This window comes from Cyanidioschyzon merolae, chromosome 1 (genome assembly GCF_000091205.1).
Source record: "Cyanidioschyzon merolae strain 10D DNA, chromosome 1, complete genome".
NCBI lineage: Eukaryota > Rhodophyta > Bangiophyceae > Cyanidiales > Cyanidiaceae > Cyanidioschyzon > Cyanidioschyzon merolae.
The window spans coordinates 253491-267183 of record NC_010127.1 but is presented as its reverse complement, the minus strand read 5'-3'; the positions used below and the strand labels follow the sequence as shown (position 1 = coordinate 267183).

General features: G+C 56.1%; 4 protein-coding genes across 4 annotated transcripts, besides 1 other annotated feature; 3 read left to right on the top strand and 1 right to left on the bottom strand.

Annotated features, from left to right (window-relative positions):
* Positions 1-253: 253 nt before the first annotated feature.
* On the bottom strand, positions 254-1492 carry CYME_CMA086C (hypothetical protein, conserved; the record flags this gene model as incomplete). The annotated part of the gene is made up of 1 exon (XM_005535021.1): positions 254-1492. One exon carries the CDS (start codon positions 1490-1492, stop codon positions 254-256), a length of 1239 nt encoding a protein of 412 aa, XP_005535078.1.
* A 2286-nt stretch (positions 1493-3778) lies between these two features.
* On the top strand, positions 3779-5413 carry CYME_CMA085C (hypothetical protein; the record flags this gene model as incomplete). The annotated part of the gene is made up of 1 exon (XM_005535020.1): positions 3779-5413. The coding sequence occupies one exon, from the start codon at positions 3779-3781 to the stop codon at positions 5411-5413; it is 1635 nt and encodes a 544-aa protein (XP_005535077.1).
* Positions 5365-6401: a sequence feature (possible transcribed region).
* A 182-nt stretch (positions 6402-6583) lies between these two features.
* Positions 6584-8224, top strand: CYME_CMA083C (hypothetical protein, conserved; the record flags this gene model as incomplete). Its single annotated transcript, XM_005535019.1, has 1 exon — positions 6584-8224. The coding sequence occupies one exon, from the start codon at positions 6584-6586 to the stop codon at positions 8222-8224; it is 1641 nt and encodes a 546-aa protein (XP_005535076.1).
* A 3505-nt stretch (positions 8225-11729) lies between these two features.
* On the top strand, positions 11730-12557 carry CYME_CMA082C (40S ribosomal protein S2; the record flags this gene model as incomplete). The annotated part of the gene is made up of 1 exon (XM_005535018.1): positions 11730-12557. One exon carries the CDS (start codon positions 11730-11732, stop codon positions 12555-12557), a length of 828 nt encoding a protein of 275 aa, XP_005535075.1.
* Positions 12558-13693: the final 1136 nt, after the last annotated feature.

Here is a 13693-nt window from a genome sequence, read left to right as displayed (position 1 = left end):
CACCGCCCTGCTGTCTTTTGAACGAGCGTCTTGCAGATCGCCAGTCCCAAAGCGGTGCGACTGCATGCGCGAGTCGCTCCGCTTGTCGCAATGACTGCACGAATTCGTATGTGTGATTGGCATGCGGAGGAAGCCTCACTGCACTGTAAAGCTCTTTGGGTGCACAATTCGTGCGTTGCTCGCTTGTCAGCATGGGCGCTACGCCTAGCTTTTGTACAGAACGGCCTAGGTAAACGATCTGTGCACCGCTGCGCTACTCGAGCAGGTCGTCCAGAAGGTCAAGCCCTTCGTCTGGCGCTCCGCCGCGGTCCGTCGACGGTGGTTTCGGTCCAGGACCGGGGCGTTTTGTGCTACCCGTTCCGGTGTCAGGATCGTGGCCACTGTCGTCGTCTGAAACGCCGGAAGGCGTAGACGACTCGGGATTTCGTCGTCTTTCGAGGTCCTCACGCGGTACAGCAGGGTCAATGTAGGTACCAGTCAAGCTGATTTCTTTCTCGGTCGCCAATCGTTCCTCTTCTCGCATCCATTCTTCCCAGCGCCGACTGCCGACGTAAACGAAGTAAGCAGCAACGAGAGCGCCAACCGTTTGCAGAAGCCGCCCAACAGTTAACACCAAAGCTTTCTGCACTTCCTCGTCTTCGATCTCTTCCAATTCCAGTTGTGTCTCTGTTCTCGCGGATAGATCCGAAGAGAAAAGTTTCTTCTTATCCACGAAATCGTAGAGGGAATATCCCATTTTTCCTATATCGAGCTGATTCGTCGTTTCCGCTTTTGGGACGGATACCGTGGCCATCGGCCGGCGCTCCGTAGACGACTTGAATACCCGCCTCGTATCTTGGGAAACGACGCGAGCATCCATTGTGGCTAGGCCATGAACAAGTGCTGCAGCAATAGTACGCTCGTGACGCTGGGCGTGTACTCGCCGTGGACCCAGGCAGACACCAAAGCACAGCGTACAGAGGCTTGCCGCAAACAGCAGCCAGTCTCCCGACCGAACGAGGCGCTGTTCGGCTTCCAGGGGCGTAATGCTGGGTTCCTGCAACTGCTCCCCGGGCTTCCCTATCCGCGGAGAAAAGGTTGATTGTGGTATGCGTGAGTCATTCAACGACGGGCGCTGTTCCATCCCAGAAGACACGCAACGCATACGGTTGCTCGTGCCTCCGTGGAGAGGCTTCGCCCGAGCAGTGCGTGCTTCTCCAGCGCCCAGCTCGTAAGGACATCGACGCGTCCCTAGAACCCGAGAACAGTTCCGCCGACGCGCTGCGCCGTACACGAAGCGCCTCGATTGTAGTCGACTCGTCCCGGAGCTCGTCACGTACATGGTAGCGTAGAGCAGTTGACGCCCGGCACTGCGCCAAGATTGTTCGTCGACGGCAAGCGCGCCGCTTCCTGTCGTACCAAACGGGGGATGTATCGTCGTGCTCGAGCACTTAGCGAGGCAAACTCCTGTACCGCCTACTCTGGTCGATATGAGGCCCCCCTGTGCTACCATTTCCGAGAAATGCTGGCTTGCTGCCGCCCGAGCCAGCGCGTATTCGCCAAAGTCTCGCTAACAAAGGCCTGCACATATACGCTGCGCACGATCCGAGCGTTTCTTAGGCCGCGAGCGAAATGGCATCTTGATTTGCGACATCATGGACAATCGTTTCGCGATGGCGATTCCGACGCCGGCGGCTCGACGCGAGCACCGTGTTCTGTCGGCGCTACAGGTGCCATTGCTGACGCGCTCGGCAGGCTCGGCACACGATAGGACGTATGAAATGAGCAGAATATCCGAGAAGAAGTATACGTAATGTAACTTGGGAGTAGGGGGTTCATGGATGCCTCACCACACACAAACAAAAAGAAAAGGAAAAGTGCACAATCGGAGAACGCTGGCCGAAGCAAACGTTTTGTCCATGAAAAAAAACCATGTTTTATGTTCCGCAATGCTCGATGACCAACCCGATCGGTACCGCTGCAACCAACGACCTAGTGGCGCATCCTAAAATCCTTTCATTTCTTTGTATATGATAAGGTATGGACACGACGGTTTGACCCGAGTCCGCTCGTTACCTTTCAAATGCAATTTGACATACATCGAGGCGTTGCAATGCACCCTGGAAAGCGTAGCATACACCCTGCAGCACGGGGGCCAGGTGTGGCGGGTGCATCGGCCGCGGGAATACGCGCACCCGGTCGTAGCGCACGAGCCCACACGCAGCTCGAAGGAGCGCTCCGAACGCTCCAGTGCTGGCACGCGCCCTAAGGAAGTCCACTGGATGAACGATTCTCGAGAGCGGGTAGCAACCGTGCTTGAATTGCATGTGCATGGCAGATCGGCTATACTGCGCGCTTCTTATTATGAAAACTACCGCTAAACAGCTTTTGTGAAGAGCAGGTTTCGGATATGAGCATGCTGGATCAATCTTCGGTTTCGGGCCTGGTATGGCCTGGAGGGCGCGCACATCGCAACTCGGCACCCTTGGGGCGTCGCCAGCACCTGACCCGGATCCTCCAGCCTATGTGCCGCCAATGCCACCGGGAGACCGGGGCGCGCACTCCAAGAAAACAAGGCAATTTCCAGAGCAAGCGTCATGGTGCGACAGCGTCTGGGACCCAAACTGGGATGGAAGCGCTCGCGTGCAGCCCCAGCAACAGAGGCACGGCTGAGATTCTCGCCGTGCCCCAGTTGGTAGCAACTTGGTCGCCACCGAGGCCCCTTTTTGAGCGGCATTGGTAAGGTGTCGCCTCAGCGCACGCAAACAAAGTGAAAGCGCATCAGAAGACTCGGATGCCGATCAGGCGGTGCAGATATCGAAAAAATGGAAACCCGAGGAGCAACCGTGGGAGAACCCTTTTTGAGCGGCAGTGGTAAGATGTCGCCCCAGCGCATGCGAGCAAAGTAAAAGCGCAGCAGAAGACTCGGATGCCGATCAGGCGGCGCAGATATCGAAAAAATGGAAACCCGAGGAGCAACCGTGGACATGCTCAGCGAGTCGCCTCTTTTCATTGTATTGATTCCGACAGGTCGAAAGAGCAGAGCCTCAGCTGTCTCGCTCCAAATGTTCAATGCTTCATCGAGCCGACGCCTGTTAGGACAATGAAAGGGCTTGCTGCGTCTCTGTGGCGGCCGGGGCCGCACACCCGCCGTGATAGCGAACATGAATCCGAGAAGTGGCTCCAAGAGCATCGCTGCTTTCAGCGAACTGCTATTCACACCTGGAATTCTGGTGCAAGGCTCATGGTGGTACTTTAAGACGTTTGGAAAAGCACGGTCGTCACTTCCTGACTGCCTAACGCAATCGCACATACAAGGGAATCAGGTTCGATGCATTGATCTCGAAACACGAAAAATTTTCGATGTTTACACTCCGTCAGTGGAGACGGACTGACTGGGCAATACGCTCGCCGTCCAGAGTCAACACGGTACCAATCCTCAAGCGATGAACGTCTTCACTGCACTCATCGAGATAAACCGCGCACCGCGCTCACGTACGGCCCTCGAGATCGCGCCATGGCGTCGACATCCGACGGCATGGCGCGCATCTGGCAATGACGAAGCGTACGCTGGCGTTGCAGAGCAGTCGCCAAACCGCTCTCACCGACGATCGCTCCGTAGCGTCTTTGATGCCGCTGCGATCTGTACCATCCTGTATCAAATAGGACAATGCTTGACAGCCGTTCGCGCCCGCGTGCGATCCGCTCTCCGGAGCAGTTCGAAGTCCGACCTGCACCCAACGGTGCGCGGCGATCGTTGACGACGGCGGCCGCGTGCTGCTGTGCCCGGCGTATTTGAATGCCCACCAGCGATGCTGCTGTGTGCTCAGGCGGCACCCTCAAACTTCTCACAATGGATTCCGCTACCCACGCTTGGATCTCAATAGAGCGCTATGAGCTTGTGAAGCGCATCTATTCTGGAACTCGCGATGGAGCGACTTCAGCCTGTCTTCCCTCTGATAAAACTGAGGAGGCTGTAGAAAACGACGAGAACACCTGCCCCGCAGTTCTGCCCTGGCAAAACCAAGCAGCTGCGTTGCACGCGTTGCGCTCACTGTTAGAGCGCACCCTACTTGTCGGCGATAGTAGTGCACGACTGGCGAACCAGAACGCAGCACTAGAGTTCTGTGAGATTGTATGGAAGCTACACCAACAAGCAATGAGCTGCGAGCAAGCGTCCGTTGCGGTTGGAGCGAACGGCCACCAAGAGACGCTCCTTACAGCACTGGTGAAGGTTTGCGCGGACATTCGCTCCCAGCTCGCGAAGGATGGTCTCGATTTTCTTGGCTGGTTTGGAGAATTCGTCCTAGGCCCCGCGCTAGAGGCGGCCATCAACGAGTTGGAAACCTCAATGCGCGGTGCGTCGATGATCGATCCCGGACGAAGCCAGCCAAAACAGGCTCTCAAGAGAGAGCTTGCTGCCCTAAAACAACAACGGCTACAAGAGCAGATCAATGATACGTGCGGACTGCGATCCGGGTCCACATGGAGACGACCTGCAGCGTGCGAGCCCGGCACAGCCCCTGTGCGTTCCTCCGACAGCGAATCCTTCATTTGCCTCCAGGCGCAGCAACTCGTATCGATCAGCAACCCAGCCAGCGGCGAGATGGATGCGGCAAGAGCAGTCTTCGGAGACGATCCAGTCGCAGCGGCATCGAAGCGAGAAAGCGCAGTGACGCATCAGCTGAACGCATCCGCGAGCGCATCGAGACGGCGGGCTCCCGTTGAAATCGCGCTCTACCTTTTTCGCTTCGCTATTTTTCCGGTATTGATACGCACAAAAAAAGTCTTTTATGATGCTGCAGACGCGTGCGCCCATCGACTGCTGCAAGTACTGCGCGACGCTGCGTCGCATCCGTCTTTCTTATTCCCCGTGCTTCAATTCCTGTTGAAAGCATGTGCTGGTGCTGAACAGCATCCTGTGCTTCGGGAGCGTTGTGGCATGTATGCCTGTCTCGTACTACAGGTCGGTACAAAATCCGAGTCGGCCGTTGCGCTTCCCCGAGCCGCACAAACGACTGTGCTCCGACAAGATGCGTCCTCCTTGTGGAGCGATGCCGCCATTCGCTCGGAAATCGAATCTTGCATTCGTTTGGCGATCAGAGACTCGCAGGCTAAGGTGCGCTTCATTGCCCGTCAGCTGTTTGGGGCGCTCCGAGCATACGCTGCAGAGGACGCCAATTCCATGGTAGAGAGACTACCCCCCGAAGATCGTCGCAGACTTGTGGAAAACACGGGTGAATTGGCTCATTCGGAGAAAAGCAGCGGACCTGGTCCGCGAGCCAGCTCATGTACGGATCGGTTTAGACCTTGGCGCCAGTTTGATGACAGCGCCGCGAGAAAGCTCGCATTGCACGCAAACCTGGCAGTGGAAGCGCAGATGGGGGCTTTACGCGTCGACAGTCCCCGGTCAAAAAGCCCCTCGTCTCCATGACCATTCGAGAAAGGCGTCACGTGTAGAGTGGGGTGGTGGCGTGCGAGCCTACAGTCTCGAGGTCGTTAAGAAACGAATTGATCCGGCAAGCATTCACTATTGCGTGATGATCTACAAGCGCGACGCCTCATCGTGCAGGGGACTTGTGCACGGCGGCGTGTGGAGCGTGCACAGGCCAACCAACGGGGCCTTGGTCGCCCTCCGCTATCCTGAACGCACATTCGTCAATGATACGTGTATCCAAACATCTTATTCCAGCTAGTCTGCCCTTGCAGACCGTGGACCGTGTTTGTGTCCGTAAAAGTAGAGCATGCAGCATAGGAGTGCCCACTGGCCGCTAGCTCTACGGAACCGTTAAGCTCGCGTGACTTGCTCTTGAGCGCCTGGTCGCAGTGTACGGTGCTGCTTGTCGGCAGCGAGGAAGTTTGCTACTTCATCGAGCTCGTTCGTTGCTCGACCACGACATGCGCAACTGCGAGGGAACTGTTATGGAGGCGCTATACCCTACGAGCGCTCAAAGGCCCCCGCCAGTTGCGAAACGCCGCGTCAAGGACCGCTGATCTGCGCTTTGCTGCTTGCCAGGAGAAAAGACCCCGAGTCCTTTCGCGGAACCGCGCGCAACGTTGGCCGCTCCACGCACCTGTCCAGTGTCCAGGGTCTGGACGTCGCGTCCCAGACAGAGGCGTCCTTCAGAGGGCCACCACGGACCGATACGCCGCGTGCCGTTCTCAACGGCATGCTATATCGCACGTGATCTCCAGAAGGCTGCGCAGCCGAGCGCAAGCACGCACCTGAGCGTTTGCACTGAGGTACGCTGCCTCCAGTCGACGCACTTTGACCCCGTGCCGTCCAACTTTCGGGAATGAACGCAGCTTCTCTAACAGTCTGTGATGACGAATCTGGCTTCTAGACAACGAAATGAGGTCTGGTGTCGCTCCAGCATTGCATGCATTCTATGAAACGGTCACTGTCTGTGTGCTAGCGCACTGCGAACTCGAACCCTGCCCCCAACGTTCGTTAGGCATCTTTGCGGTTCGATCGGCGCCCGGGCGCGAGGCAAGTTTGACGCATATCCAGTGATTTGTGCATTCGACGCTGGGCGTTCGACCTTGACACCACGTAGCGTTCGTGAGTCGCCAGGAACGTTTTTTCGAACCAAGGCATTTGAGAATGCGTGGGTCCTCCCAACAAACTCGTGAGCAGACAACCACGGAACGCGTCCAACGGCTTCGTGGCTCCACGGAGTGCCCTGCGTGTAAAAGCGACCTGCTGCTGGATTCGACTGCGTTTCTAGTACTGCCCGCTGTCGTGCGCTCTTTTCACACAAGGAGTCGCTGTTCTGCAAGCACCATAGTTGCCAGGGCTACAGACGTGTCGCCTGCATTTCGCGTGAGACGCCGCACATGCGTCAACACTAGATCTGCTGCCCGGAGGCGTCTTCAGTACGGTTATCGCCGTTGTGGACACGGTGAAACGATAGAGGCCTGTCGACCTACTGGCCGTGTTTGGCGTTCCCTAGGGCTCAGCTCGCTCCAGATGAGTGTCGATGGAAAAGTCGAGGACTCGGAAGGGCGCTGGTTGGTGCTCGCCGGTTGCGACGTGTGTATCCCGGACGGTGTTCCGGCGGGTTCGCCGAGCGACAAGCTCGCCACTGCGTCTGGCGCGCTTCGTGGGGTAATCTGCTTCATTGGCGGGTTCTTGGTGGGCCAGTTTCCGCGGGCAACTTATGGGCCCTTTCTTGAACAAATTGCACGCCGAACCCAGATGGCAGTGATCGCAGCGCCGTTCTTTTCGGCGGCCGTGGCGCCCTCCAAGGCATCAACGAGTGCTTCTGCGAAAGTTGGGGCGGATGCGTTTTCCAGCCATCCCGTTCCGGATACGACTCTTTTCTTCGACCATCTGCAGCTAGCGGAAAAGCTCAGGGAGCGGTTCCGGGATGCCTCCGCGTCTCTCTCGCGACTGCTTGCATCGCCGGAGCGCCTCCCTGCCGTGGGCATGGGTCACTCGCTCGGCGCGAAGCTACTGGCGCTGATGCATGCAGAGGAAACAACGGCGCCCAATCGAAAGCAAAGAGCCGGACTGGCGCCAAAGGCTAACATATTTCTGGCCTATAATAATTACTCGAGTTCAAAGAGCATACCCTTTTTCGAGGACGCTACCAAAGCACTCGATGCGGTAGCTGGTTCAGACGGATGGCGCATCGTCGAGAGTTTTCTGCGTGATGCGGCGATTCTCGGCAGCAGCGCTCGGCTGCAAACGGCTCGCGGCGTGCAGCGATATTTTCGAGACCTGGCGGAGCCGCAACAAGAAGAGGTGCGCAGCCAGGATCCCGGCTTGCTGGGTATTTGGCCCGAATGGGCTTCCCTAGCGACCGGGGCAGCACGCGCTCTACGTGATCGTGAGTTTACACCCAGCCCGCAGGAGACTCAGCGCCTTATCGAATCATATTACAGCTGTGCGAGTAATTTGATTGTGAAGTTCGCAGATGACCCCATTGACCAAAGCGATGACCTCGCTGCGGCGCTTTGGTACCGCTTTGCCGATCGCGAAAAGGCCTTTGAGTTCCGTCAGGTTCCCGGAGGTCACCTGGTGCCTGTGTCCGCTGCGTATCGGCGCATGTTTCCGTTCGATACGAAGAGCAGTCGCGCGTACGCCGACTCCCGCCCCAATGTGCGGTATCCCGTGGGTGGGGGTATGCGCACCGGCCGACGCAGTCGCCGCGACGCGGCTTCCGACGGACCTGATCCAGTCGATCTACTCGTGGACGTTATTGGGGACTATTTGTCCTCGCTGCGACAACAGACCAGTTGATGAACGTGACGCATTCTGGAGACGAATGCACAACCGCTGTCATGATGACCTAGGTTGCGAGTGCTTCGTCAAGTCATCGCGGCGTTTCCAGTCTATTCCAGACGCTGGTCTCTGATGACGATCAGATTCGATGCGAACACTCGAGATGCAGTCAGGTGTGTCTGTGATGTCGCGCCCAGCGATGCTCTGCTTTCTCTGTACATTCTCGTAATGAGCACTGCTGCGCGGTAATCCCCGAAGATCGCCCTTATTCTTCAAGAAAAAGTCCGCAACGATGATGCCAAGCCAATGGAACGACTGCTGGTAGGTGATAGCGAAGGCGGCAGTCGCGTCCTAGTGGCGACTGTAGCGCGCGCCGTGCCCCATGTTTTCCAACGTTGGAGGATCGATGAGTCGAATCAGGGAGATCACCTGCATGTCCATAGCAATCGCGCATCCGGGGCAGCAGCCACCGATCCATTCCAAACCCCTATTGTTCATGCGCGTGCACCAGACGCGCTGTCCCGCAGCTGACTTTCATGCGTCCGGCGCTGCTGCACGATCCCCGGCTTGCGATGAAGAGCGCACCAAACGTCGTTCCTCAGATGTGATCGAAGCGTCCACTGCTCCACTCTAAACCCGGCTTGCACTGACCACACACACACACACACCCAAAATCCTTCCTCAGGAGCGATCCAGGTGACGCGAAGCGTCCGGAATAGCAGCGAAACGGGATGCACTCGGGGCTTACGGGCCATTGCATGCGTCGTTTCGTCGGTGCCTCGCGCTCGTGTCCAACGCAGGATGCCAGCTTTCTGACAGAACAACGGGTCTCGCGATGTTCGGCCAACGTTCGATCGAAATGCTCGTTCGCACGAAAACGCTTCGCTGTCGTGGAGTGCCTGTATACATCGACCCGCGGACGCCTCGCAGCCTTCTGCGGCCTGACCCCTGCTATCGGTTTCAACCTCAGGTTGTATACCTCGGGTCTGGGATGCTACCCGACAAAATTGGCGCTCGTCAGCTGCGCGGGCCTCGCCTCCAGTATCACATATCATCTGGTATTGGTGGCATCGTTGAAGTCTCGGTTCACGAATTCCATGCGTATACTGGCTTTCGTTGTTCTCACCTTTGCAAGGACTCCTCGAATTCCTGCCCTTTGTGCCCCTACTGTCTCGTCATCATCACGTCGGGCAACTACCTGTTCTTGACCATTTCCTCCCTTCTTCTGCTTCTTCGTCACTTGCTCTTCTTCGCTGGACGGTCGGCGGGAAGAGGATTTCGTTTCGGTTTTCTGTCTACCGCGGCAACACCTAGGCTCCAGGTACCTCGCCTTTTTTACTATATACCTCTCCCTTGGATTTTTTGCGTATGAACATACTTTGCAAGCATCCGCTATAAACCACGAAAAAGCATTTGATTGCACGTACCTGGGAGGTGAAGCACAATTGCCATGAAAGACTCTAATGTGCCAACAGTTCCTTGTCCTGGAAGACCAGCGAATGCATGATGGTAATCCATGATGTGTCATTCATGTATCGGATCCGATGTCCCGTGCATGTACGCTTGCGACCGGCAGAAAGAAATCTGAACATCGCTCTTCTATGAACATTTGGACGTCTGCATGCTCCAGACTAACCCTCTTGCCGAAAGTGTACGGCTCAGATGCATGCGTAGACCCTGCTGGCGCCGAGTGCCGACCGTTCGCGCTTTACTGCAATGCCGTACGCGCTGCCCGCGCAGCACTCATTCTCCTCCGTAGATCGAGAGGGCGCTGGGCTGCCTCGAAGAGCGTCGGCTTGTCCGAGGGCTGCGCGGCGCAACACCGATGTCAGGTTAAAACGGGACGTTGATGTGCGCCTGGCTCCTGCCTTGCACTTTGTTTCCCGAGCTTTTCCAGATATACAGCATCCACATTCGAAATGCAGCAGAAACGGCTCACGGATTCATAGGCAGTTTTAGGGTTCTCTGTCTTCTTGTCGAGGTGGATTCTTCGACGCTATGCGGCTGGTAATCGATAAGTCATGCGAATCGAGATGTTCCGCGGCGCCCTGGAACACGCGTTCGTAAAATAGCCGATACCAGTGTCAAAATTCATTCATGGAAGCCTCCATCCCCCTGCTTTCCTTACGTGTAGCATGCGCTTGTCACGCATGCTTCAAGCTCTCGATCGTTCCATGCCAGTGTAGCTTGGGAACGCGCAGCAATTCGCGGCGGTGCATTGACGATGGAAAAAACTCAACCTCGTACGCTGACGACTCTCTCAAGACCTCACGCGGGAGCTTGGCTGAACGTTTCACATCAGGTAATGGATTTCGTTTGAGTGGCGCATCATCGACCCTTGGTTCGCATCGTCGAAACAAAAATCGGCTGCAGCATTTTATCTCTGACAGGAATGTGGTCCCAGACGCTCTCGTCTCTTCCGCTTGCATGACAACAGGTACCGGACACGGCGTCGAGTCATTGCAGCGATCGCCTGGATCTGAGCGTTCATCACCGGAGGTGTGCACGATGGGAGCGTAGACGGATCGCAGTTCCTCGGCGTATTTCTCTAGCATGGATTTTTCTACTGGTCCTTGCTTCATCAGGGACACGATGCCGTGCCGTGAACCGCTTCTGCTCCGAAACGAGCATGGATTTTTCTACTGGTTCTTGCTTCATCAGGGACACTATCCCGTTCCAGAAATCCCGTGCCGAGCGGAACAGCGTTCGATTGCTCGCGCAGCCGGCAGCATGCACGCCGTAGCGATCGTCTAAAAGATGCTTTTGATCGAAGGGTATGGCGCTGGGCGCTGTAACGAAGGACGACATCGAAAAGAGGTATCCGTGCCCCTTTCGGGCATGTAACGAGCCATGAAGCAGGGCCTTCCGCGCCTCACGGTCATCGCCTGAAGCATGCGCGGTTCAATGGACAAATGGCAACACTAGACCCCAGCCAAGTTTCACCGCTGCGAAGCTCAAATCGAGGTTGTACGTGACAAAGAGGTAAGTAGCAAGCCAAGCGTAGATCCCTACGTCGGGCCATGCTTGAAATACACCGACAACAGCCGGAAGCGGCGAAATGCAACTCTAGCGCTGCCCCAACGCCCCGCGATTACTGCCAACGTAGCTGGACGTACGGGCGGTACAGGCGTTTTAAAAGCCTGAGATAAAAAGGAGAAAAAAAGCAGCAGCCTTAGGATAGTTTCCTAAAGATTTATATTGATGACAGTGGGAGAGACGCAAACTTGGATGTTTACGCTCGAGTCTGCAAAAAGGACCTGATTTCCGCTACACTGCTTCGTGTGTGATCGCGCGCAGGTCGCCAGCGCCCCGCGCCTGCCGAAACGACGCCCTGAGCGCGACGAGCGATCGCGCAGGTCGCGGTCCATCAGCGTACGATCAGGTATCCCGTGGAGACTGTATCTAAATGTACTTTTTAGTACAGTAAGGACAGTAAGGACGGCGCGTTTCGTCGTCGCGCTGGGCACACGTCTCGCAAAGGATTTGCTGTGTTCTAAGCGAGCAAGTACTCGTGCATAAGATCATGGCTGAACGTGGAGGGTTCCCTGGCGGTTTTGGTGAGAGCCGTGGTGGTGGTCGCAGTGCCCGAGGTGGACGAGGTGGTAGGGGTGGGCGTGGAGGCAGAGGCGGCCGTGGTGGGGCTCGAGCAGCCGGTCGCGACGGCACAGCAGCGCACGAGGAGTGGATCCCGACCACTAAGCTGGGACGGCTCGTGAAAGACGGCAAAATACCATCGCTTGAGCACATTTACCTGTTCTCGCTTCCGATTAAGGAGCCAGGAATTATCGACTATTTTCTCGGACCTCGTCTCCAGGATGAGGTATTGAAGATCATGCCTATTCAGAAACAGACGCAGGCGGGTCAGCGAACGCGCTTTAAGGCTATTGTTGTTGTTGGTGACGGAAACGGGCACGTCGGTCTCGGAGTCAAGAGCGCGAAGGAGGTTGCGACTGCAATTCGCGGAGCTATGCTTGCTGCGAAGCTTGCAGTCGTTCCCGTGCGACGCGGCTTCTGGGGCAGCAAGCTCGGTCTACCGCACACTGTGCCGTGTAAGGTTAGTGGGAAAGCCGGCTCAGTAACGCTGCGATTAGTGCCGGCTCCACGTGGTACCGGTATAGTGGCAGCGCAGGTACCGAAGAAGATACTTCAGTTTGCAGGTTTGCAGGACGTGTATACGCAGTGCACTGGCCACTCGAAAACTCTGGGGAATTTCGCCAAAGCGACTTACGATGCACTGAAAAAGACATACAGCTTCCTCACCCCCGATCTATGGAAAGAGACGAAATTGATGCCGCCTCCACAGGAACAATTCTCGGTATACCTCTCCAAACTAGAGAAGTCTACGACATAAACGACGAAGTATGTCCTCGTTCATGAATCCTTTTGCCAGGATTTCGTTCTTTTCTGTACACAGAGCGATTTGGCTCGGTCTGCGTAACTCAACCTGGTCGCATTTGCGTGGGATACAAGCAACACAGATCCACAGATGATGCTTGCTGCTGTGTTGTGAGCGCGTATCCTAAGCTCCTCGCGTGGCAATCTGCACCGATGTCAGGTTAAAATGGGACGTTGATGTGCGCCTGGCTCCTGCCTTGCACTTTGTTTCCCGAGCTTTTCCAGATATACAGCATCCACATTCGAAATGCAGCAGAAACGGCGCACGGATTCATAGGCAGTTTTAGGGTTCCCTGTCGTCTTGTCGAGGTGGATTCTTCGACGCTATGCGGCTGGTAATCGATAAGTCATGCGAATCGAGATGTTCCGCGGCGCCCTGGAACACGCGTTCGTAAAATAGCCGATACCAGTGTCAAAATTCATTCATGGAAGCCTCCATCCCCCTGCTTTCCTTACGTGTAGCATGCGCTTGTCACGCATGCTTCAAGCTCTCGATCGTTCCATGCCAGTGTAGCTTGGGAACGCGCAGCAATTCGCGGCGGTACATTGACGATGGAAAAAACTCAACCTCGTACGCTGACGACTCTCTCAAGACCTCACGCGGGAGCTTGGCTGAACGTTTCACATCAGGTAATGGATTTCGTTTGAGTGGCGCATCATCGACCCTTGGTTCGCATCGTCGAAACAAAAATCGGCTGCAGCATTTTATCTCTGACAGGAATGTGGTCCCAGACGCTCTCGTCTCTTCCGCTTGCATGACAACAGGTACCGGACACGGCGTCGAGTCATTGCAGCGATCGCCTGGATCTGAGCGTTCATCACCGGAGGTGTGCACGATGGGAGCGTAGACGGATCGCAGTTCCTCGGCGTATTTCTCTAGCATGGATTTTTCTACTGGTCCTTGCTTCATCAGGGACACTATGCCGTGCCATGAACCGCTTCTGCTCCGAAACGAGCAGAGTATAGAGGATGACTCGTTTTGTGCATTCCAGCACATTTCCCGCGTTTCAACCCGATCGATAATGGCTCCGGACACGTGAAGGAATGATTCAGTACATCAAATACATCTGTTGATAACTCGTCAGCGCTTAA